The sequence below is a fragment of the Rhinatrema bivittatum genome, chromosome 8 (assembly GCF_901001135.1).
Source record: "Rhinatrema bivittatum chromosome 8, aRhiBiv1.1, whole genome shotgun sequence".
Taxonomy (NCBI): Eukaryota; Metazoa; Chordata; class Amphibia; order Gymnophiona; family Rhinatrematidae; genus Rhinatrema; species Rhinatrema bivittatum.
In genome coordinates this window covers 40,713,610-40,738,173 of record NC_042622.1, presented here as the reverse complement: position 1 = coordinate 40,738,173, position 24,564 = coordinate 40,713,610, and the positions used below count along the sequence as shown (strand labels likewise).

Genomic DNA, 24,564 nt, shown 5'->3' with positions numbered 1-24,564 from the left:
ACCACATTCTCTGGCAACAAATTCCAGAGTTTAATTGTGCGTTGAGTAAAAAAGAACTTTCTCCGATTAGTTTTAAATGTGCCCCATGCTAACTTCATGGAGTGTCCCCTAGTCTTTCTACTATCCGAAAGAGTAAATAACCGATTCACATCTACCCGTTCTAGACCTCTCATGATTTTAAACACCTCTATCATATCCCCCCTCAGTCGTCTCTTCTCCAAGCTGAAAAGTCCTAACCTCTTTAGTCTTTCCTCATAGGGGAGTTGTTCCATTCCCCTTATCATTTTGGTAGCCCTTCTCTGTACCTTCTCCATCGCAATTATATCTTTTTTGAGATGCGGCGACCAGAATTGTACACAGTATTCAAGGTGCGGTCTCACCATGGAGCGATACAGAGGCATTATGACATTTTCCGTTTTATTCATCATTCCTTTTCTAATAATTCCCAACATTCTGTTTGCTTTTTTGACTGCCGCAGCACACTGAACCGACGATTTCAATGTGTTATCCACTATGACACCTAGATCTCTTTCTTGGGTTGTAGCACCTAATATGGAACCCAACATCGTGTAATTATAGCATGGGTTATTTTTCCCTATATGCATCACCTTGCACTTATCCACATTAAATTTCATCTGCCATTTGGATGCCCAATTTTCCAATCTCACAAGGTCTTCCTGCAATTTATCACAATCTGCTTGTGATTTAACTACTCTGAACAATTTTGTGTCATCTGCAAATTTGATTACCTCACTCGTCGTATTTCTTTCCAGATCATTTATAAATATATTGAACAGTAAGGGTCCCAATACAGATCCCTGAGGCACTCCACTGTCCACTCCCTTCCACTGAGAAAATTGCCTATTTAATCCTACTCTCTGTTTCCTGTCTTTTAGCCAGTTTGCAATCCACGAAAGGACATCGCCACCTATCCCATGACTTTTTACTTTTCCTAGAAGCCTCTCATGAGGAACTTTGTCAAACGCCTTCTGAAAATCCAAGTATACTATATCTACCGGTTCACCTTTATCCACATGTTTATTAACTCCTTCAAAAAAGTGAAGCAGATTTGTGAGGCAAGACTTGCCCTGGGTAAAGCCATGCTGACTTTGTTCCATTAAACCATGTCTTTCTATATGTTCTGTGATTTTGATGTTTAGACAACCCTTTGCTTAGGCCTTTCTGCAAGAATGCCAGAATCTGAGCCACCGAGGAATGGAGAGGCAGGACTCCCTGCTCATGACATCAAGATTCAAAGACCTTCCACACCCTGACATAAGTTAAAGAAGTAGAGGGCTTCCGAGCCTGAAGTAGGGTGGTAATGACATCTTCAGGATAACCCTTCTTCCTTAATTGCTTCCTTTCAAAAGCCAGGCTGCTAGACAAAAGCGATATGTCTGGTCAAAAAATATAAGGCCTTGACGCAGTATGTTTGGAAGATAACTTAGGCGCAGGGATCTGTCCACTGCAAGGTTGACTAGGTCCGTGAACCATGGCCGCCAGGGCCACTCTAGAACCACTAGGATTACCTTTCCTGGGTGAACTTCTATTCTCCTTAGAATCTTGCCTATCAGAGGCAATGGAGGAAACACAGAGTAGGTCATTGTGTGGCCAAGGGAGTACCAGGGTGTCGACCCCTTCTGCTCAGTGTTCTCTTCTGCGAATGAAGAAACATAGTGCCTTGGCATTCTTTTGAGTCACCATCAAGTCCAGAGGGGCACCCCATTTGCACGAGTTGAGGGCCATCGCTTGTAAGGACAACTCCCCCTCTCCGGGGTCTAGTCTTTGGCAACTCAGAAAATCCGCTTGCACATTGTCGGTCCCCGCTGTGTATGATGCCGCCAACAAGGCTAGGTGCTGTTCCGCCCAGGACCAATCAGCAGCTCCGCTTCCAAAGCAACCAGACGACTTTTGGTTCCACCCTGGCGGTTGATGAAGGCTACTGTCGTTGCATTATTGGACAGAACTTGTAGTGCCCGGTTGCACACGAGTGGAAGAAAACTCTAATGCCTAACGCCGACACCATTGTTTTGGAGGAGGTACGAAGGAGGTCATATAAGGCGTCTGCACCATAAGCGACCGCCGCCTCCAATCACTCTGCCTGCGCCGACTCCTGAGGTGGGAAGTCCCTGGTAACTCAGCAACTGCTGTACCTCCTCCCCCCCCCCCCCAGGCTCACTCGAAGCATGAAGCTGCTACAGACTGCAACCCGAATGCTGAGAGTCAAAACTTCGAATATCCGTTTGAGATGGACTTCGAGCTTTTTATCCTGGAGGTCTTTAAGGACCGCTGCCCCTACTACCGGAATAGTGGTTCACTTCATGATAGCTGACACCGAAGCGTCCACCTTAGAAACCTTCCCTTGGGCAATAAGTATATTTTGTCCATAGCCTGGCCCACTCTCAGGTCCATCTCCACACTCCCGAACCATTAGCTGTTGAACCATTTGATGAAAAGATAACGTCTTGGCTGGACCTCACAAATCGGCCATGACCAGATCCACTGTGTCCTGGCCTGGGTCATACTCAGGGAGCGCAATGCCCAGCTCCGCTAGGACATGCAGAATCAGAGGGTCTAGCTCTTCCCTCTGAAACAAGCATACGACCTTTGGATCATCTCCATCCAATGGCAAAGCCTTCTTCGGTTCCTTGTCCTGATCGGTCCTACTAAGGAGAGGAGGGACTAAGGAACGAACATGGCCTGATTGCCCTAAGAAGTCTGAGTCTCCTGAAGGAGGGTCACCATGTCTCCCCGAGGCAAGGGGTGCTGGACTTTCTGGACTCTAACAGTCCCTTTCGGCTCCAGCCGTTTGAGGACCTTCTTGGATGGCTCCTCAATCAGCCTGTGCTTGGACATGCCGCCTTGCTGCGACTGGCTGGCCAAATAAGCTTTGTGCATTAATAGCACAAAGTCAGCAGTAAAACCAGACGGACCTCTCAGATCCCACTCCAGGGAATTGAGGTCGTCCTCAGAGAGCTCATGCAGCGAGTCCTGAGGACTCCCAGGGCTCAAGTTAGCAGGAGATAGGTCTGGCGGGAGATCCCCTCCCCCTGCCGCCTTTTCCTTAGCGGCAGATAATGCTTTCAACATGGCCATCATTCTTGCACTCAGCAGGAACAGGTCAGCCTTGCTCTTCTGAACAGCAGGCCTGTTGCCCGCACTGTGGAGTTTCGCTGCTGAAACCACCATTGCGCCTGAAGACCCCTTATCGCCGGGGAGGTAACGCAAACACAGGCCTGTGCGGGAGAGCCGCAAAGCTGACTCCCCGCAGGCAGAGCATCTAACATTACACGGCATGGCCAGCATGAAAATGGAGCATGCGGGAGGCACCGACGAGAAAACGGGGAAGGAGAGGTACCGGGGAGCCTGAATCGCGGTTGCGACCAAACGCCCTGTCTCTGATCGCATGTAGTAATGGGCCCGCCACGCAGCTAAGCCCGAGTAATTAACAAGGCTTCCTGCTCCTGTTTGGTGTTTTATTTTTGTAAATTAGCTTAACAAAACTAGCTTTACCAGCAAAGAAGGCAGGCTTCTCTGGATCCAGGCTGGGGGAGGGGGAGGGGCCGGAGAAGCCCTGCCAGCCCCAGTCACCTGGAATTTGCTCCTATTATACCTGCTACCAGGGGAGATGGTCCCCACCATGACTTGCCAACCCCCTGGGAGGAATCACAACTCCTTGTTGTCCTGCTTGATCTTGTGAGCTCAAGAAATTGAAAACTCTTTTTTTTTTTTTTTTTTTAAATCTCAAAATCGGTTCAGAAGTGCAGGTTTTTCACCACCTCCATCTACTGGAGACAGAGAACTAGTGAAGAGATGCAGGTGGCACATTGGATTAAGAGGGGGTGCTCTTGAAGTTTTTCTCTGTCTCCATCTGCTGTCTGGACTGATCCGGGTATGTACAGGGAACATGTGATCTCACATGGTGGGGAGTCCATGTCCAGGAGCAAATTCCAGGTGACTGGGGCTGGCAGCATTTCAGTCTCAGAGAGGGAAAAGCATCAATAGCAACCACAGAGCTAGCCAAGTAGCCATAAAAGGGAGACACATAATCCAAGGCAAAAGCTAAGAATCCCATTCCACAGCAGTTTGAGCCAATCCAGTTTTTAATATCAAACCTGAGTATATAAGTCTTCTTGGTAATCTTAAACCCCTCTGCAACAGAAGTCCTTACATTTTTCCTTTAGTCCACTGAGTAAAGGGACAACACTCTGGAGAGAAAACAGAGAATCTCTGAAATGAAGCCACTGAGCTCCTAGTTCAGACCCCTGCCCCAAGGGTACTCTGCTCATTCCCCACTGGAACTGCAGCAAGCCCTCAAGGATCCAAAAATCATCCCCTTCTTCACTCTCGTGGTCTCTAACTCACAGCATTAATGGCACAAACGCATGGCTGCATCTCTGTATCCTCATCCCCTAATCCCTTCCCAGCTCTCACCTTTAGGGAGGACCAGCGGCGGCAGTGGTAATTACACTGCAGGCACTTAAAGAGTTGTGGGTTAGTCCCCTCATGAGAGCTGACGTGAAAATTGAAATCTTCATGGGTGAGGAAGCGAGAACCACAGATCTTGCAGAGAAAGGGTCTTAGCAAGGGCTTGTTTGACTTGTAGTAATACCTGTAACATCCAATAATATAAAATTCATTTTCCAGGGCCCAGTTTCTCGTTACACCAAATGCTAGCCCCTCTCCCTCCTTGAACACATTCTGTGTAGTTTGCAATTCTACAGAATTCATCACGATCCACACGTTGGCCCCTGCAAGCTCTGCCATCACAATGCTGCCCATGCAGACTGGAGCTCGTCCAATATTAATTCACATGGCAGTGTTCTGTCCAGGCTAGGCGGGATGTAGTATGTTACTTACCTATGGCTTTTGTATTTTCGATATTTCCTGGTACGGAAGCGTTTGGATGGACGTCCCCGCCTCCTAGGAACTATTTCCACATTCTCTGGTGCAGTATTGGATGATGGATCTTTGTTTTCTGAATCGGACTGACTGATGTTGGGCTCAGCTAAACTGTCATTGGCTGTTGATGTGGCTCCATTATCCTGTCCAGTGGAGCTGGCTGCCTCAGAGCCTGGATTTGTCTGTGATGTGACTAAGGGTTCACCTTCTGCTCCTGCTATATGGAAGCACAGAGGAAGTTAGGAAGATTCCCTGGCCTATCCCAGGGAAGAGCATCAGAAAGTAGAAATGTTATTTCTAGCTTCTACACTAACATTTTGCTCTGCCTCATCAGTCTAGCAGTTTTGCTTACACTTTGCGCTCATCAGATGGAAATAAAAATAATTATGAAGCCCAGACTGCATTTCAGTTAGGCTTCAAAACTTCAGTTTGATGCATTCTAGATTACTGGATACTATAAAGAAACAAAACTTACATTAATTATCAACTTATGACTGCCTGGAACACCCATCTACTAAATCCAGTCTCAGTTAAATGCTGGATCTCTCTCACAGTGATGGACAAAATACAAACTGAATCTCAAGTAGCTTGTATATATTAGTAAGAAATTAAAAGGTTAGCTAAAGATATGAATGTGTAGTTTGAACCCTGAAAAATCAATCATTTCATGACATTAAGGGCCAGCCAGTATCTGCATTAGAAAGCAGTTTCAGATCGATGACACAAGAACACTTTCTCTCTGTTCTGGGAGTGGCCTCACCATCAGGGTGTCGCAGATTTCCCAGACGTGGGAATTTGCGGGGTCTTCCCCGCTGACGGCGTGGCCTTTCTTCCGTTGACGTGGTAACAATCCGCTGAAAGTTTGGCTGCCGTCCACGTGTTTCATCTTCCGCTGGGTTGTAGTCACTGTCATCTGCGCAGTAGAAAGGGGGATGATTGTTTCACCAAGATAAACAGCAAGGTTTCGGAGAACAGACAAGAAAGGAGTACCGAGGAGTATTCACCGTTAGGATCATCAATGGCGCCAGCATCCACTATATCGTCCTCCTCTTCCTCCTCCACGTCCACTTCCACCTCTACCTCGTACTCCATTCTCTTGTGGGGCGAGGCTTCTTTGTGTGGATGACTCTTGCTCTGAACATGAGTAGCTGAAAGGGAAAAAAAACTTAAGAAAATTCCTTTCACTTTCGGGCAACATTTTTACAGGTTAATTCGCAAGCCCTTCCACACGCTCACTTGCACAAGCTCTTGCTTGGGAAAGAGAACCGAACAATATCTCATCAGCTGCAATGTTAGTATTTGGAAACAGCAAACTGCTCTCCAGTTTGGAGTGAGTGGAGATAAAATGGGAGCAGGATGGACTTTACAAGGGTATGGAAAGAGGAAGCAGAAATCCGAATCTGAAGTGAAGGCCTACAGGAAGGCTTTTAAGTAATTTCAAGTCCTTCACATGCCTGATCAGAGGTGCAGGGGGTAAACAGAGGCCACGAGGGGCAAACAGGAGCCCAGTCAAGAGCACCATGACTTCTGCTCCCCCAGTGGTAATATGGTGCTAGTTTGAAAGATGCAGAGGGATTCCTATTGTTGAAAGCGAATGAGATAAGAGGCACGGAGGGAAAAAGATTCAGGAGAGATTAAGCTGGGTACACAAGTAGGATCTCATCTACTCTGACATGATTTTTTTTTTTTTATTATTCTGCCTTTTTCCTGTCGGTTCAAAGTAAATTATATTCAGGCACTATAGGTATTTTCTATGTCCCCAGAGGACTTACAATCTAAGTTTGAACCTAAGACAACGGAAGGTGAAGTGACTTGTCCAAGGTCACAAGTTCCTGGCAATTACCCAAACAAGTACCTGGCAATTACCCAAACATTAAATAGATCCCATGCTATGAATGACAGCAACAAGCAGTGGCTATTCCCTGTTGATTAATAGCAGTTTATGGACTTCTCCTGCAGGAACTTATCCAATCCCTTTTTAAAGCCAGCTACACTAACTGCATTAACCACATCCTCTGACAATGAATTGTACGTTGAGTGAAAAAGAATTTTCTCCAATTAGTCTTAAATGTGCTACTTGCTAACTTCATGGAGTGACCCCTAGTCCTTCTATTATTCGAAAGTGTAAATAACCAATTCACATCTACTCGTTCAAGACCTCTCATGATCTTAAAGACCTCTATCATATCCCCCCTCAGCCTTCTCTTCTCCAAGCTGTACAGCCCTAACCTCTTGAGCCTTTCCTTATAGAGAAGCCGTTCCATGCCCTTTATCAATTTGGTTGCCCTTCTCTGTACTTTCTCCAATGCAACTATATCTTTTTTTGAGATGCGGCAACCAGAATTGCACACAGTATTCAAGGTGCGGTCTCACCATGGAGTGATACAGAGGCATTATGACATCCTCCATTTTATTTGCCATTCCCTTCTTAATAATTCCTAACATTCTGTTTGCTTTTCTGACTGCCACAGCACACTGAATTGACGAATTCAATGTATTATCCACTGAGACGCCCAGATATTTTTCCTGGGTGGTAGCTCCTAAAATGGAACCTAACATTGTGTAACTATAGCATGGGTTATTTTTCCCTATGTGCATCACCTTGCACTTGTCCACATCAAATTTCATCTGCCATATGGATGCCAATTTTCCAGTCTCACAAGTTCCTCCTGCAATTTATTACAATCCGATTGTGATTTAACTAGTCTGAATAATTTCATTTTATCTGCATATCTGATAACCTCACTCGTCGTATTCCTTTCCAGATCATTTATAAATATATTAAAAAGCACCGGCCCAGAAGTACAGATCCCTGAGGCACTCCACTGTTTACCCTTTTCCACTGTGAAAACAGACCATTTAATCCTGCTCTCTGTTTTCAGTCTTTTAACCAGCTTGCAATCCACAAAAGGACATCGCCTCCTATCCCATGAGTTTTTAGTTTTCTTAGAAGCCTCTCTTGAGGGACATTGTCAGAAGGAATGTCAGCAGGATTTGAGCCCTGGCTTCTCTGGTTCACAGCCTGCTCCTCTAACCACTAAGTTACTTCTCCATCTTTTAGTCCCTCCCCCTATGATAGACAGGGATCAGAAATTTGTCAGAAGTCTCACCTGGTTTGAAATGGCGTTCTTTCATGTGCTTGAAGAAGGTTTTCTTTGAGATACTTTTATAACAACACATTTTGCACTTGTACTGCTGAACCACCACCACCTCAATCATGCCTTCCATGCTTTCCAGATCTGGCTGATCTGGATCTTCTGTGCCACCAGTGTTTGCCTGGTCTGGAACATTTTGGTCCTCACAGCTGTAATTAGGCTGATCTGGCTGAGGAGGGAGGGAATGGTCTGGGATTTCAGACTGCTCTGAAGGTCCTGGTTCTTCTGGGGGTTCTGAGTGATCCAGGCATGTAGATGTTGGTCCATCAGCTACAGCTTCTATTGTCAGTGCAGAAGAGCCAATGAGAGCTCCTAAAGTGGAAAGAGAGAATTGAGAGGTAGGCCTGGGGTTCTTTGCTATTCTAGAGGCAGGAATCCATCTCTCCAGGCCAGAACAAAGACAGCAGAACAAATAAGGGTTAAGAACTCTGCATATAACCAGCAACTACACAGAAAATAGAAATCTAATCACAGAAAATAGAATTCTGAGGCATTTTTATAAACTCCCCCACAGCTACTGGTTACTATAACAACTCTTGCTAAGAGCAGTAAGGCTTGAAGAAGCTGTGATTTCTCTCACAGCCAATAAGTCATCATTTTTCCCGAAAGAGAAGCTTAAGAGGCTCTTAGGGCTTCACTGCTAATGCTGCAAACACTTTCTCATATAACACACACAGACAGATTGCACATACTTCTAAGGTACACAGCTTTAGTGTAATATGTCAAGTTAAAATGATGCTCACAAGGGCAGATATACAAGCAAGATCCAAGCCTACAAAAGCTCTCACTGGGGAAGACAGGAACTGGCAGAAAATCAGTCTGAATCTTCTGATGAAATCTTGACAGGAAACCTTTGGAGTCTGTTGATACTTACCATCATCAGGTCCCTGCAGAATGAGATACTGGGTGGTCTCAGCCCCTCCATCCTCAGCACTTGTCACTTCAATACAGCCTTAGAAAGAGAAGAGGGAAAGAAGGTAAAATCCAGTAAGCAATTCTAAAAGACAGCAGGGAGTCTGCCTGAGTGAGCAACCTCTGCTGATAGCTAGGCAAGCACACCATAGGGAACACACTCACCCTGGACAATATCTGGGCCAATCGTTGACTCAATGATTTTGTCAATGGCAGAGCCAAGATCCGTGGAAGTGGATGCTGTGGAGTCTGAAACGATCATAGAACCATCAGAAATCACGCTGGAGTGCACCAGGACTTGCGGAGACTGCGATACCATGATGGACTGAGTCACTGTGCAGATGCTAGAAACTGAAGACTGGGCAATGGAAGAGGAGTCTGGGAGGTAAACCCTAGGAATGGCATCCGTGCTTGAACTGCTCTCAGATACTTCTTCCTGGAAAGCAAAAGAGGGGAGTAGGAATGAGGGGTTGGTTTCTTACACTGCCAACCTAACAAATTTGAGTTGACTCGCTCTTCCTTCTCTCTATAGACCCTTGTTTTGTTGCCTTTTCACACAATAATAAAAATGAAAAAAAGGCTAGTATTACTAAACCCATATGCCAAATAATGGAGCTATGCTGATATCTGCTTTGTCTTTCTGCACTGGTTTTCATGTCAAACTGTGATATCATCTGCTATGCAACAGTTTGCTCTTAGTTTCCTGGATGGAGTATGATTTCCCATAATGTAAACAGATGTATTTAGAGAGAAAATTATGAAAGCTCTCTTTTACAGCAGTTATACTAGACAGATGGCTCAAAATATCAGTACACTTGTTTCTTAACTCTATTCTTTCATCTCTTGGCCATGTTCTAAGATCTTTCTCTTTGGTCCCAATTACATTTTGAGGCCAATTTTCAAAGGACCTCACTTTGGGACAATGTAATAAAGTGCACCCAACCTAGTGCACAGCTTAGTGCATGTTTGGATGCGTGTTGTGATGAGGTGCATGGTGTGTCTAGGGAGAGAGGCCCAGACCGGATCACCTCAGGGAGAGCCCGGGGCAGAGCCAGACAACAGAGGCAACCGGGGAATCGGGAGAAGATTACATTTTCCAGGCTCTTTGAGTAAGGATAAGCCAATGAGAGAAAGGAGAGAGGCTTGATTATACACCTGAGAATGGCACCCGGGGAAGGCACACACCTGAACCCATGATGACGGAGGAGGAATTCATTGGGGATATGGTGGAGTTTAAAGGAGAGCTCAGCTCCTCAGAGGAGTAGGAAGTCATGGAAGTAGAGGTCTCCGCAGTGGAAACTGCCAGCACCAACATGGAAACAGAGTAAGGCATTACTCTAAGTTTTGTTTGATTCTTTTGCCTGGTTTGTGTTTTTCTAAGGACTGGGAAGACCGTGGCCTGCAACACAATAGAGGAGAGAAGGGGAGTGTTATTCTACTGCCTAACAGGGCGATTTGCTGGCTGGAAGGCTAAGCTCATTTGTCTCTCCCAATGAACTGAGGGGCTTTAGAACTTGTGTAGTTTTTCGCTTTTTAAACTGTAAAAGGTGTTGGATACAAACCTCTTTTGTTTTTACATTGCTGCGGGATGGAGCTCATGTGAACTTGCTGTGAGGGACATTAAAGCAACTGGCTTAAGGTGTGTGAGCGCACTTGAGGACGTTTCTGAGCTAGAAAACCTTAGTGTAGTGTGTGGAGTCCTGCAGGGTGAAACTGTCTGGGGAAGTCTGATCCGCGGACAGCAGGAGCTTGGAATTCTCCCTGACCGGTGCCTCGGGACAGTGTCCATAACCCCCGATGCAATAAGGGGATCAGTACATCCAAAACTCACATTCAAAATGTGCGTCCAAACTCGCGCCTAGATAATAGCGCTCATCACATGTAAATTCCAAGTAGATGAGGCTATTAGCTATTACCCGCGATGCAATAAATTACCGCTCGCCCAACGTGCCCTTGTTAACGTGGCAAATTTAACACCAGCCCCAGAGATGGCATTATGCCTTGCCACACGTCAAGGGCTAACAAAATAATAAAAATTCCTGTTTTCTGTGATGCCTCCTACTTAGTATTGCGACAATACTAAGTTGGAGGAACCACAGAAAGCTATAGCATGACAAAATGAAAATAGGGATAACAAAATGGAAACGGGGAAAAAAAAATTCGGGTGCACAAAATACACGCTCCGGGCTGTGTATATTGGGCCATAGCGAGATGAAACAGATGCTCATATTGAGCATCCATTTTATTTACCCGCACACAGCCAGGTTTCCTGGGCACCCGATGCCAAGGACGTGCTAGGGAAGCACAATTTTCCCTAGCATGCCTTTTTTTTTTTAGCATGGCAGCTCATTTGCCTATTGCATTGGATGCCTAAGAGAGGTGAATGTACATGTGTTCAAATACGGGCGCCCAGTTTGGTCGCATGTTTTTTTTACATGCACTTTATTGCACTCATCCCTTTGGGAATTAAGCTCCTAAATTGTCCCTTCTGAAAATGTACTAGGGCTTGGAGGTCCATAAACATTTAGCCAGATAACTTACAGGCATTCTGGGGGCATTTAGGGGAGGAGCTAAATTATCTGGATAAGTTATCTGGCTAACTCCAATAACACTGGTCTACATCAATTTTGCTGACTACAAGATAACTTGTGATCTTATGTAGTTTAGTGTGCTGAATCCAAAAATCACATCCGTTTCCTCCAGTCACGTCCGGTTTTTCCACAAAATGCTGTCCACTCATAACTTTTATAGCAATAACGTAACATTATTATTTAGATATGCTGAATATGCAGTTGGTATAACCAATAGGAAGACTGCTTGTTAAACAGTTTAAAATTGCTGACATCAAATACAGAGAATTCCTCAATACCATGAAAACCATAGAAAAGGATACTTGTTCTGCTTTTTCGGATGTGATTACAGACTTTCTTGGCAACTTCAGGGCCGAAAATAATAACCTTTTAGTTCAAAATTTGTTGATTGCTTTTCAAAGACTGGGAGCAAACATGAGTGTCAAATTGCATTTCCTTGATAGCTACCTGAACTACTTCTCCTCAAATCTTGGAGCTATGAGTGAAGAACAAGGAGAACGCTTCCACCAAGACATCAAGACCATGGAACATAGATATCAAGGCAAATGGAACACAGACAGACTACTGCTGGTGTTTACAGCGTGACAACCCTGATCATAACTATTGCAGAGCATCCAAAAAGAGAAAATTTCTCCCTAACAATTAAAATTTACACAACTATTGCTCTCTTGGTTAGACGATAGACTCGGTTTTTTTGCATAAAGCAAATATATTACGTGCTAACGCTTCTTCAGAACTTATTACCCTTGATATTCGACTTTATAATCTTTAATCAAACATTTCTCATTTGTGAAAAAATTAGACGTATTGTATTGGAGAAATTACTTACCTGATAATTTCATTTTCCTTAGTGTAGACAGATGGACTCAGGACCAATGGGTATAGTGTACTCCTGATAGCAGTTGGAGATGGATCAGATTTCAATCTGATGTCAGCCCTAGTACATATACTCTTGCAGGAAGTGCAGCTCTTCAGTATTCTCCTCGAAAAGCATTGTGGATATATGTATGACTGAATAATTTGAATAACTTGGTTAACTTTATAACTTGGTTAACTTTATAACTTGGTTAACTTAATTAATTTGAACCGGTTGAATTGGTTATAGATGGAGACCGCCAGTGCCCTCAACCGAGAAACATCGACACCCGGTAGGATGGGTGTCCTAGCTAGAGGAAAGCATGGCTTACTCGTGAATCACTCGCTCTCGGGGATGTCACCCGAGAATTCTATGAGTAACGGCAGCTGTGGGTGGGATGCTGAGTCCATCTGTCTACACTAAGGAAAACGAAATTATCAGGTAAGTAATTTCTCCATTTCCTAGCATGTAGCAGATGGACTCAGGACCAATGGGATGTATAAAAGCTACTCCCGAACCGGGTGGGAGGCTGCCCGTGACCCACTTAGAACTGCCCTTGCAAATGCTGTGTCCTCCCGAGCCTGAACATCCAGGCGGTAAAACCTGGAGAAGGTGTGGATGGAGGACCATGTCGTCGCCCGGCAGATCTCGGCGGGTGACAGCATCTTGGTTTCCACCCAGGGCTCTAGTAGAATGGGCCTTGACTTGGAAAGGCGGTGGCTTGCTTGCTTCTACGTAGGCCGCCTTGATGACTTCTTTGATCCAGCGGGCTATGGTTGCTCGTGAGGCCGCTTCTCCTTGCTTCTTCCCGCTGTGAAGGATGAACAGATGGTCCGTCTTTCGTACGGATTCCAACCTTTCCAGGTATCAGACTAGGAGTCTGCCGATGTTGAGATGGCATAGGCTGCGAGACTCTTCCGAATTCTTAATCTCATCTGGTGATGGTAGCGAGATGGTTTGGTTGAGATGGAAGTGAGATACCACTTTGGGACGGAATGACGGAACTGTGCGTAACTGAATGGTTCCCGGGGTGAGTCTGAGGAATGGCTCCCGGCAGGACAGTGCTTGTAGTTCAGAGAATCGATGGGCCAAACAGACTGCCACAAGGAAGGCTGTCTTCAATGTTAATAGTTGGAGAGACAGGCCGCGAAGAGGTCTGAAGAAAGCTCCTGCTAAGAAATCTAGGACCAGGTTGAGGTTCCAAAGAGGCACTGGCCACTTTAGGGGTGGTCGGATCTGCTTGACTCCTTTCAGAAAGCGGGAGACATTTGGGTGAGAGGCTATGCTGCCCCTCTCGCTCTTGGTTCCGTAGCATGACAATGCGGCCACCTGTATCTTGCTGGAGTTGAGAGACAATCCCTTCTGTAGACCATTCTGCAGGAATTCCAAAATCGCAGGAATTTTGACTGAGTGTGGAACGATGTCGCGGTCCTTGCACCAGGCTTCGAATACTCTCCAAATCCTTATGTATGTTAGGGGTGTGGAGAACTTGTGTGTTCGGAGTAGGGTGTCAATTACTGCCCCGAGTATCCGCTCTTCCTCAGGCGAGTGCTCTCAATGGCCAGCCCGTAAGAGAGAATAGAGCTGGATCCTCGTGGAGGATCTGTCCCTGTTGGAGCAAGTCTCTGTGTGGAGGTAGCGGGAGGGGGCTCCCTGTCAGCAGTCTTCGCATGTCTGCGTACCACGGTCTTCTTGGCCAGTCTGGGGCCACTAGAAGTACTGGTCCCCTGTGGTGTTCTATCTTGTGGATTATTGCGCCCAATAGGGGCCACGGCGGGAAGGCGTATAACAGAGTCTCCTGTGGCCAGGTCTGTACCAGGGTATCGATTTCCTGGGACTGGGGTTCCTGCCTGCAGCTGAAGAAGCTGGGCACTTGGGCATTGGACCGGTTTGCCAGGAGGTCCATGATTGGTGTTCCCCAACGGTTTACTATCAATTAGAATGCTGTGGTCGACAGTCTCCATTCTCCTGGGTCTAGACTTTCTCTGCTGAGGTAATCCGCAGCGACGTTGTCTTTCCCCGCGATGTGTACAGCCGAGATCTCTTGAAGATTCGCTTCCGCCCATGACATTAGGGGGTCTATTTCCAGAGACATCTGTTGGCTTCTGGTTTCTCCCTGACGGTTGATGTAAGCCACTGTTGTGGCATTGTCCGACATTACTCTGACCGCTTTGTCTCGCAGTCTGTGACCGAACCGTAGGCCGGCTAGTCTGACTGCCTGGGCTTCTAGGCGATTGATGTTCCATCCCGACTCTTCTTTGTTCCATTGTCCTTGGGCGGTTAGCTCCTGGCAGTGAGCTCCCTATCCTCGCAGGCTGGCATCCGTGGTAAGCAGGATCCAGGTTGGTGAGGATAGTCTCGTTCCCTGGCTCAGATGGTCTTCTTGTAGCCACCATTGTAGTTGGATCCGAACTCTGTCCGGGAGCTGAAGACGTACGGTGTAGTTCTGGGACAGTGGATTCCATCGTGATAGCAGTGAGCGTTGTAGGGGCCTCATATGAGCTCTTGCCCATGGCACTACTTCCAGTGTGGATGCCATGAGGCCGAGGACTTGTAGGTAGTCCCATGCCGTGGGGCGAAGTTCGCTCAACAGGGTTCGTAACTGTGTCATCAGTTTCGATCTCCTTGTCGATGTCAGATGACCTTGTCTTGTTTGGTGTCGAACCAGACTCCCAAATATTCTAGAGTTTGGGAGGGCTGCAGACAGCTCTTATTTGTGTTGACCACCCACCCATCCTGAGGCACTCCAGTAGAGTTTTGACTCCGTTGGTCGCCTGGCGGCTTTCTTCTGCGGATTTCGCCCTGATCAGCCAATTGTCTAGATAAGGGTGGACGCGGATTCCTTCCTTCCTCAGTGTTGCTGCCACTACAACTATGATCTTGGTGAACGTCCGGGGTGCAGTGGCTAACCCGAATGGTAGTGCCCGGAACTGGTAGTGACAGTCCAGGATCATGAAGCGTAGAAAACGCTGATGTTCTTGATGAATCGGAATGCGTAGGTAGGCTTCTGACAGATCCAGGGATGTAAGGAACTCTCCTCGTTATATCGCCCGTATTAGTGAGCGTAAGGTTTCCATGCAGAAGCAAGGAATCTTCAGGTGAAGGTTGACCGCCTTGAGGTCCAGGATGGGCCTGAACATTCCTTCTTTCTTGGGAACGATAAAATAGATGGAATGACTACCAGTATTTATTTGCTGTGGCGGTACCGGAGTTATAGCCTCTAAGGCTAGTAATCTGGTCAGTGTAGCTTCCACTGCCATCCTCTTGGAAGGGTCGTGGCAGGGGGATTCCACAAACTTGTCTGGAGGGAGGTGGTGGAAGTCCAAGTAATATCCCTCTCGAATGACGGATAGGACCCACTTGTCCGAAGTTCTCTCGACCCATCTTTGGTAGAATAGGGCAAGTCTACCACCTATGGCTTCTTCCTTTGGATGGGTTGGCTAATTTTCATTATGGGGTGCGGCTGGGGCCTGGGTCCAAGCTGGCTCCCCTTTTGTTGTGCTTATTCCGAAAGGACTGGCTTCAGCTTGCGGGGCGGGCCGCTTGATATGTGCTTCTATATGGGTTGAAGCTCTGTGATCCTTTGCCCCTCTGAGACCATCTGAGCCAGGGAAGTTCGGGGGAAGGGTCGCTGGTTTCTCTTATTCCTGTCCTCTGGTAGCCGCAGCAGTGGGGATTCGCCCCATTTGTTGGCTAGTTTCTCTAGTTCACTTCTGAACAGGAGGGTTCCCTTAAAGGGCATCCTTGTTAGTCTCGTTTTGGAAGATGCATTGGCCGACCAGTTTCGGAGCCAGAGTTGTCTTCTGACTGCCACGGCAGATGACACTCCTCTAGCTGCGGTGCACACCAGATCAGAAGCAGCATCCTCGAGGAATGATACCGCTGGTTCCAGGGCTTCCCCAGGAGTGTTGTTCCTGGTCTGTGACAAGTAGGCGCGTGTCACCATGGCACAGCAGGCCGCGATCTGTAAAGACATAGCGGAGACGTCAAAGGACTGTTTGAGGATAGATTCCAGACGTCTGTCTTGAGCATCCTTGAGTGCTGCTCCTCCCTCCACCGGGATAGTAGTGCGCTTCGAGACCACACAGACCATGGCATCCACTTTCGGACATGCCAGGAGATCTTTGGCGGCTGGGTCCAGAGGGTTCATGGCTGCCAGAGCATGTCCCCCTTTGAACGTAGTTTCCGGGGCATCCCATTCCAGGTCAATTAGCTGCTTGACGGCTTGTAATAGTGGGAAATGATGGGAGGTCTGACAGAGTCCCTCTAGTAGGGGGTTCGTCTTAGGTTCCCCTGAGGCACTTGTGCCTGGGATAGCAAGCTCTTTTAAGCTGTGTGTGACCAGGTATGGAAGCTTGTCCTTGGTGAAGAAGAATCTCATGGTTTGGTGGGGCTCTGTCCCCGGAGGGAGTTCCCCTTCCTCCAGGGGTTCTGAATCCTCATCTGAGTCGTCCGTATCCCTGAAGGTGGGGCTTCTGGACGGTGGGATCACTTCCCTGGGCATAGAGGGTCCCAAGCCGTTGAGGTCCTCTGGTGAAGCTCGTGGCCACATTATAGGAGGCCACGGTTGCATGTGGACGAAGGTATACAGACCTTTGAAGAATTCCACCCAGGAGATAGATGCTGGGTCTAGACTAAGAGGCGCTGTGGACCTGGGGGGCCCCTGCGCAATTCTAGGTCCGGCGTACTGTTCAAGAGCCTGGAGCTCGGTACCGGCTGGGGAGGGCCATGAGATGGATCCCCTAGGACCTCTTCGCACTGTATACACAGGGTCGTGGCTTCCTCGTGCTATGCAGCTCTAATGTGGCATGCAGGGCAAAAGCCCTGAGCTTTGGGTTTCTTTTCCGGTGGTGCCATGGCTTGTGCGCGTAAAATACAGTTATGCGCTCCGGTGCGACGAAGTTGTGCGTGTAGATTTGGTGCGTGCTCAGGAGATGTGCGCGCTGTTGTGTGCACAGATCGAAGTTATGCGCCCGGCACAGTAAGCGCGTGGCTGCACGCGTCGCTTGTGCACAGAATGGAACGGCGGACAGGGCGGCGAACAGATCAAAATGGTGACAGCGACCACGCTGACAATATGGCGACCACCTTGGAGGGTCTCCATGTGGGAGAACCCTCGGATCTAACTGAGGTCTAGCCCTGCTAGGGCAGATCAACCCGGTGGCACTGGTCCCGGCTGGCGACCTTTGCAACTCCTCGAGCTTCGGAGACTGGAGACTTTTAAATAGATTTCTACCTTACCTTGTCTCAGCACTTCCTGGTCTCATTCCGGGCGGTCTCCGGTTGCAGGGGGAGAGGGAAAATACCTTTACCGCTGCGCTCGAAGTTGCACCCGCTGCCTCTCAGCCTTACCCGATGTCGGGGGCTAGGTCCCCACCGAGGGTCGGCTGCCGGTCCGAGGCTTACCTCCGAGGGATCGCGGAAATCACCTCGGGAATTCTCAACTGGGGGAGGGACCCAATGGGTGTCACCGCAGGAGAGCTGGGCTCGTCTGTAGAGGTAAGATTTAATCTTATTTTGATTTTCTTTGGCACCTGAAACTCCTCAGACATCAGATTCCAACATGATAGGAGAGCTTTCTGTAAGGGATGCATGAGCACAAAGGCCAATAGCACCAGATCTACCGTAGATGCCATGAACCTTAGTAGCTGTAAATAATCCCAGACCTTGGGAACCGGCAGGTCTCTCAGACGAACCACTTGTGACTGCAGCTTGAGAATCCTTTCCAGGGTGAGGAATACCTTGCCCACCAGAGTGTTGAATCTCGCACCCAGATAGTTCAAGGACTGAGACGGAACCAGCAGACTCTTTGCCCGGTTATCACTCAGCCTAGGGACTCCAGGTGCTCCGTCACACACCGAATGGAGGCGAAACATTCCGCTTCCGACTTTGCCGTAATAAGCCAATTATCGAGATAAGGATGAACCAGTATCCCCTCTCTTCTGAGGGCCACTGCCACTACTACCATCACCTTTGTGAATGTACTCGGCGCCGTAGCCAATCTGAAGGGCAGGGCTCAAAATTGAAAATGTTCTCCCAGCACCATGAATTGCAGAAGTCTCTGATGATCTGTCCTGATGGGAATATGGAGATATGCCTCCATCAGATCAAGAGAGGCCAGGAACTCCCCTTTGTGCACTGCTGCAATCACTGTTTGCAACATTTCCATTTGGAAACGCAGAACATGAAATGTCACACTGACCCTTTGGAGATCCAGAATGGGCTGAAACGAACCCTCCTTCTTGGGAACCACGAAATACATGGAATACCTTCCCTGATCGTGCTCCCCGAGCAGTACCTGGAAAATGGCTTTCAATCACTGCAGACATGGCAGAGTGTCCTGCACCACCACTCGCTTGGCGGGCGAAGCGCAAAGGGACACTACGAAGGCCTCCTTGAGGGGTTGAGAAAATTCCAACGCGTAGCCTTCTCTTATTACTTCCAGCACCCACTGGTCTGAGGTAATTCTGGTCCACTCCTCATAAAAACGAGACAACCTGCCTCCGAAAGACATGAAGAAGGAGTGGACCAGCCTGCCTTCACACCTCTGGATCCCTGTCCGGAACCCTCTCTGACCGGTCTACGGGTCCCCCGAAAGGACTGCTGCCTTCCTAAACCTTGCTTCTGTGAAGAACTGGATGAACTTCTGTTAGCACGAAATCTCCTCATCTCACGAGAACGAGAAGGAAAGGATTTTTTAGTGCCCTTCTTATCCTTGGGCAACCTGTTCCCCTTAGAGTCTGCCAGATGCTTCATCAGCTTCTCCAGGTCCTCACCAAACAACAACTGCCCCTTAAAAGAGAGATCAGCAAGTTGTGGCTTCGACCAAACATCTACTGACCAAATGCATAGCCACAGAAGCCTTCGCTCGGCCACCGCCGACACCATGTTCCTAGTCGAAGTGCAAAGCAAATCATAGAGGGCGTGAGCCACATAATACACACACACTTTCAGGCAGTAGCCCCCAGGGTACCCCCAGTGGACTCCTGCACCTTCTGCACCCAGCACAAACAAGTCCTCTGCATAAGGCTGGTGCAGACCATAGCCCTCAGGCTCAAAGCTGAGACCTCAAACAGCCTCAACAGGATCTTCAGCTTCTGATCCTGGATATCCTTCAAAGCCGCCGACCCTGCCACCAGAACGGTCGTCTTCTTTGTTACTGCTAATACCTCTGCATCCACATCTCTAAGATGATCTCAGGCAGGGGATACAACCTGGTCATAGCCCTGGCCATCTTCAATCTGGATTCTGAGGATTCCCACTTCCGGTCAATCAATTTCTTCACCTGCTTCGGCAAGGGAAATGTCCTCGGTGATCCACGCAGCCCCTCCAACACCAGGTTGAGCCCCTCCGTGTCAGAGTCCTCTTGCGTCACCTTAAACCCCCAGTTCCTCCAGAACATGAGAAATAAGTGGTCACAATTCATCCTTGTGAAATAACCTAACAACTCTAGGGTTATCCCCATCTATTAAAGGGACCTCGTCTGTATCCAGGTCCCCCAGTGGCCCAGCCCCAGGATCTGTTCCCTAGCACCCTGGTCCTCCTGCGGCCCTTGCGAATCATCACCCCTCGGATCAGCGCCCTCAGAATCCTCAGAGGAAGTTTCATCAGCAAGCGAACGCTCGAGACCCAACAGGCACAAAATGCCCCCCTTCTGCAGAGGCGCCTCAGACTGACATCTCTTATGGGCCATCTGGACTGACTGAGAGGCTGTCACTTATTCGCCAGCTCCTGAATGGAGAGATAGGCCAGGTGCATCAGCAAAACGAAATCTGTGGAAAAGCCACCGCGGGTTACTTGATGCAGGGGAGGGGAATCCCTGCTCTCCACATCTAAGGCAGGGCTCCTGCCATGTGGAGGTAAAATGGCCACTGTCTCCGAGCCCCCTCCTGGGGCCTCTTGAACATGGCCTGAAGCCCAAGTGCAAGGTCTGCCCCTGGGAATCTGTGTCAAGGCTCTTTCACCTCCAGAGACACAGATCGGGCAGAGAAGGGCTGCATTGAGGCGAGAATGCCTCCCCCTGCAGGCCCGACAGGATTTCCCGTGCTCAGCGGGAGTCGGCATGGCGTGCACACGGCACAGCTCATGGCTAAAAATAAACAGAGCAGGAGAAAAAATAAAGCCGCTGCTGTCCGAGCGCTGAACGGACAGCACAAGCCACGCGAGCCTGTCCTCCCCTCGATGCTGAGCCGACCGACTACAGGAAGGAGAGAAAATTAACAGCACCAGCATCCCTGAAAGACCCCAGCCCTATCTGGCTAACTTTGGAGGCATATTCAACAGTGCAGCCACAGTATTGAATTTAACCAGCTATCTTAGTTAGTTAGCCGGCTAACTCTGAATATCGGAGTTAACTGGTTAACTTAGCCGGCTAACTCAACTCCTTCCAATTACATCCCTGGACCGCTCCTAACTCATCCAGCTAAATTCTAGCCACCTAACTTATTAGCCAGTTAGAATTTAGCTAGATAAGGGCTGAATAAACCGGATAAGCCATTTAGACAGATAACTATTATGTTATCCATCTAAATAGCTTTTGAATATGGACCTCGCCATACTTGCCATTTAGATGGATAGCTTTTTATATCCTTCTAAATGACTTTTTAATACGGACCTTTAGTATCAAATCCTCACAGGGACTCTGCCTACAGGTAAAGCAGATGCAAAGTCTATGGATACCTTTCTACCCATGGACCTTGCTGAAGCTGATTTTCAAAAAGAAACTAACCACGTAACTTCTCTTTGAAAATTAGTTTGAAGGTCTGTGAGCATAACTTGCTACAAACTGCCCTCTTAATTTATAATGCAAAGCTTTTATATTGGTTGGATTACTGTTGCAGGCTATTTTACTTTCTCCATGGTACAGCAACAAAATACTTAATGCTCCTCCATTCATACCCATTATGGGTGATCTGGCACCTCCTTCTAAGGTATTACAACATCCTCAAGAGAATTTACTGAATGAAAGCCAAAATAAAAAGTTAAAATGAGCTATTGATTTCTGAGTGGCAGAATCTGGTGAAGTGAAGGTGGGAAGGAGGATGACAGAGCAAGGAGCTGGGTGGTTAAATGTAATGGGACGAGAGGGAGAAGCCATTACCATCATGCCACTATCAGAACTCTGTCCCACCCCTGTGTCCATGGGCTCTGTGCCAGTATCCGCTTCAGATGGACAAGGTGCTGCTGCTGCGTCACTGCTGTCTGCCGACATAGCCTCCGATGTCTCCACGCCAATCCCGCTCTCCGATGGTTCCTCTTGCTCCACACGAGGCGCCGCATCACTGCTACTCTCCACTTCATTCTCCTCCTCCTCCATGCCCAAGTCTGCAGGGAGTCCCAGTCTGCACCTGCAGGGAACAGAAATGGAATGGCCAGAGGACACAAACATTGGGACATGCACTCACTCACTCCAGGTTTTATACTCACATTTCAAAGCACTGTAGCATTGGAACTAGAACTCAGAGAATATTAAGGAATGGGAGTTAAGAAACTTCAACTAGTTGAAAATGGTCTGCTATATAGTTACCCTAGCCTAGCGTGAAGAAGCCTATTGTACACCAACCTTCTTTCTCCACAATTAAGTGTGTAGTAAACCCAATAGGTTGAGCAGTACAAAGGGCACACTGGCAGGACTCTCCAGGACTGGAAATATCTACTTCCAATAAAGGATGCTCCATTCCAGCTGGGGGTGCACAAGCAGCCCCGCAAGAGGCAATCTTAGCTCTAAGATTACAGCACATGTGAAATGTCTCTTTACAGGGAACTCTCATCAGTTTGGAGAGGAACAGACTCGCCTCTCCTGTTGGCTGGGAGCTAGATGCAGCAGGTTATTTTCATACTTCTTATAGGAAAGTCAAGTTAAGATTCCATCAATAAGCTAGAAATCACACATACCAGCGTAAACCACAAAATGTCACCATGGTGTCCACAAGGCTATGCTGAGAGCAAACACCCGGCTTATACAGAACAGGTGAATCAGTCTTGATTTTCAGCTCCTTTTTCAAATCATGCATTTTTAACCTGGTAGTTCCCTCCTGCTCAGTCAAAACCAGCCTGTATTGGTCTACACCACCATGAATATTTGTTCAAAACTATTAAGTTTTATATCCCCATTCCATTGCTGCTCAGTCATAGTAGTGATGGTTCTCAGCCAGGGACCACAGACCACAGCTCCCTCTGAATCCTAGCAACCATGAACTCTAAGTACCACTGTAGAACAATAGCCGAGATTCCCTCCCCTAGAAGCTGTGAACACTGCCTCTGTGGTATCCCCAGCCTCAGCTGGCCCGAGCAACAAAGTCAGACCTCAGGACCAAACCTAGGTTTTGTACAGCACTGCTGCTGAGCTGTCAGGCTAGCCCTTTCCAAGATTTTAATATCTGAAACTCACAGAATGATCTGAAGCAGCTGTTGAAAACTACCCAGGTCTGATTCATCTTATTTTTTAATTGCATGGATTCAGGTCATCAACCTATTTGCACCTCTTTTGGCACATTCAGGCTGATTTGCAAACAAATGAAAGACTGTAAGGATACAGCCTCCTACTAGAAGGAGCTGAAAAGCAGTGGGCACACATCATCCAGATCAGAAGGGAGTCGGAGATGAGCTGAATTTGTGCATTCTACTTTTACAAATTTTGTTTATGCCAAAAATCTCTATGTCACAACATCTAACAAAATAACAGAGTATGATGGCATAAAAAAGGCCAAGGGTACTCATCCAGTCCACCCTTCTATCCTGTCAACTTTGCTAAGAATACATCCCAGCTGTCAGTCACAAAGTGTAACCTCCTTATTCAGGACAGTCTTTTGTATTCCTCCTTCGAACTCCACTATCTTGGGCAGAAAAGCATAGAAGATCCCCCACTGAGTTCCCTCCCAGTTCCCCCTATCTCCAACCACAAAGCTCTTTATTAATCTAAATAGCCAGCAATACTAGTGTGGCCATTGCCTGAACATCTAGCTCAGATCCAGTTACACAAGCAACTGTGTTTCCACTAGGCCTTCTAGTCATTTCTTCTAAAAAAAACCAAAAAACAAAACCAACCCCCCCCCCCCAAAAAAAAAAACCCAACAAACCCTAGTACTTGCAGCCTGCAAGACAGACCCAGCAGCTAGCTTATTCTACCATTGCATTGCAGCTGGCCACATGATTGCCTGTGCTTCCATTCTGTCAGCACGAACACTCATTGTTGAATCTGGCAAGTGTAGTGCTATGAATGTGTGAATTTTTCTTTGGCATGTTTTTCCTCTCTGGGTCAGAACACCTGCACATCCAGCTGTTTCCGATTGTGCTAAAGGGCAAAGCAGAAAGCACGCAGTAGAGAAATGAAGAACAAACATCACAATGCTGTGTTTCAAGGGCACTGCAAGCATCAGAAAGAAGAATTTTCATTTGAAATAATCTAATTAGCAAGAACTTATGATCTCGGAAAGCCAAGTGGTTTCTGAGGTGAGGCCACAGCAAATGTAACCAGATTGATGTTCTAATGGGCAAAATGCTATTACAATTAATTTTAGCAGTAGTGAATAAAATCTGTGGCAGTAGGCAAATGTTATGCACCTGTATAATAGTAGAAAGTAGGAATCTTAGCTGTAATAATAAGAGTTGCAATATCTCATTAGTAAAAGCGTTCTTTCATATCCTCAACAAGAGGCATCTTGACAGGCTGCCAGTGCAGTGTCATGATGAGGACACCAGCTCAGGATGTTTGCTACTGGACCAAGATAAGAATTATCCGAGAATGCTGTGGTACATCAGCTTTTGAGATCGCTAAAGTCCCTTTCTCCAGAGGTCAGAGCACAGGGTGGTGAACTCGGACACTGCCTGCTTTGATTTCCCAATGGCTCTTGCAATATTTATTGCACAGGTTTATATGCCGCCTGTGTAGAGGCTCTAAGCAGCTAGCAGCAGTACATACGTAATAAAATGAAGTTTATAAAACACAACAAACTATCAAAAATTAATCATTTAAAGCAGCAGCAGCACTATCCAGATTCCCCAAACTGCATCAACTTGCTACTTCAAGGCTGTGCTTTAGTCTTAGTCCTTGGTCTTTTTACTGTATATTTTGGGGATAACCTTGTAACATACGGGAATATTTGCTGGCTAAATCATGTGCAAAGTCACACCAATTTTCAAAGTGGAT

At 47.3% G+C, this 24,564-nt stretch overlaps 1 protein-coding gene across 3 annotated transcripts in view; it reads right to left on the bottom strand.

Annotated features, from left to right (window-relative positions):
* ZNF335 (zinc finger protein 335) overlaps positions 1-24,564 on the bottom strand; it is a 141,506-nt gene that overhangs the window by 87,932 nt on the left and 29,010 nt on the right. For 2 of the 3 annotated variants that reach the window (XM_029612212.1, XM_029612214.1), the window contains exons 2-9: positions 21,517-21,763; positions 9,135-9,405; positions 8,932-9,009; positions 8,013-8,369; positions 5,907-6,050; positions 5,663-5,815; positions 4,861-5,119; positions 4,435-4,612 (exon numbers count right to left, since the gene is read on the bottom strand). In XM_029612212.1, coding sequence (XP_029468072.1) covers positions 4,435-4,612; positions 4,861-5,119; positions 5,663-5,815; positions 5,907-6,050; positions 8,013-8,369; positions 8,932-9,009; positions 9,135-9,405; positions 21,517-21,732 — 1,656 coding nt within the window. In that variant the 5' untranslated portion in view covers positions 21,733-21,763. The remainder of the gene's footprint in view (positions 1-4,434; positions 4,613-4,860; positions 5,120-5,662; positions 5,816-5,906; positions 6,051-8,012; positions 8,370-8,931; positions 9,010-9,134; positions 9,406-21,516; positions 21,764-24,564) is intronic. The other variant, XM_029612213.1, reaches the window with a different exon arrangement.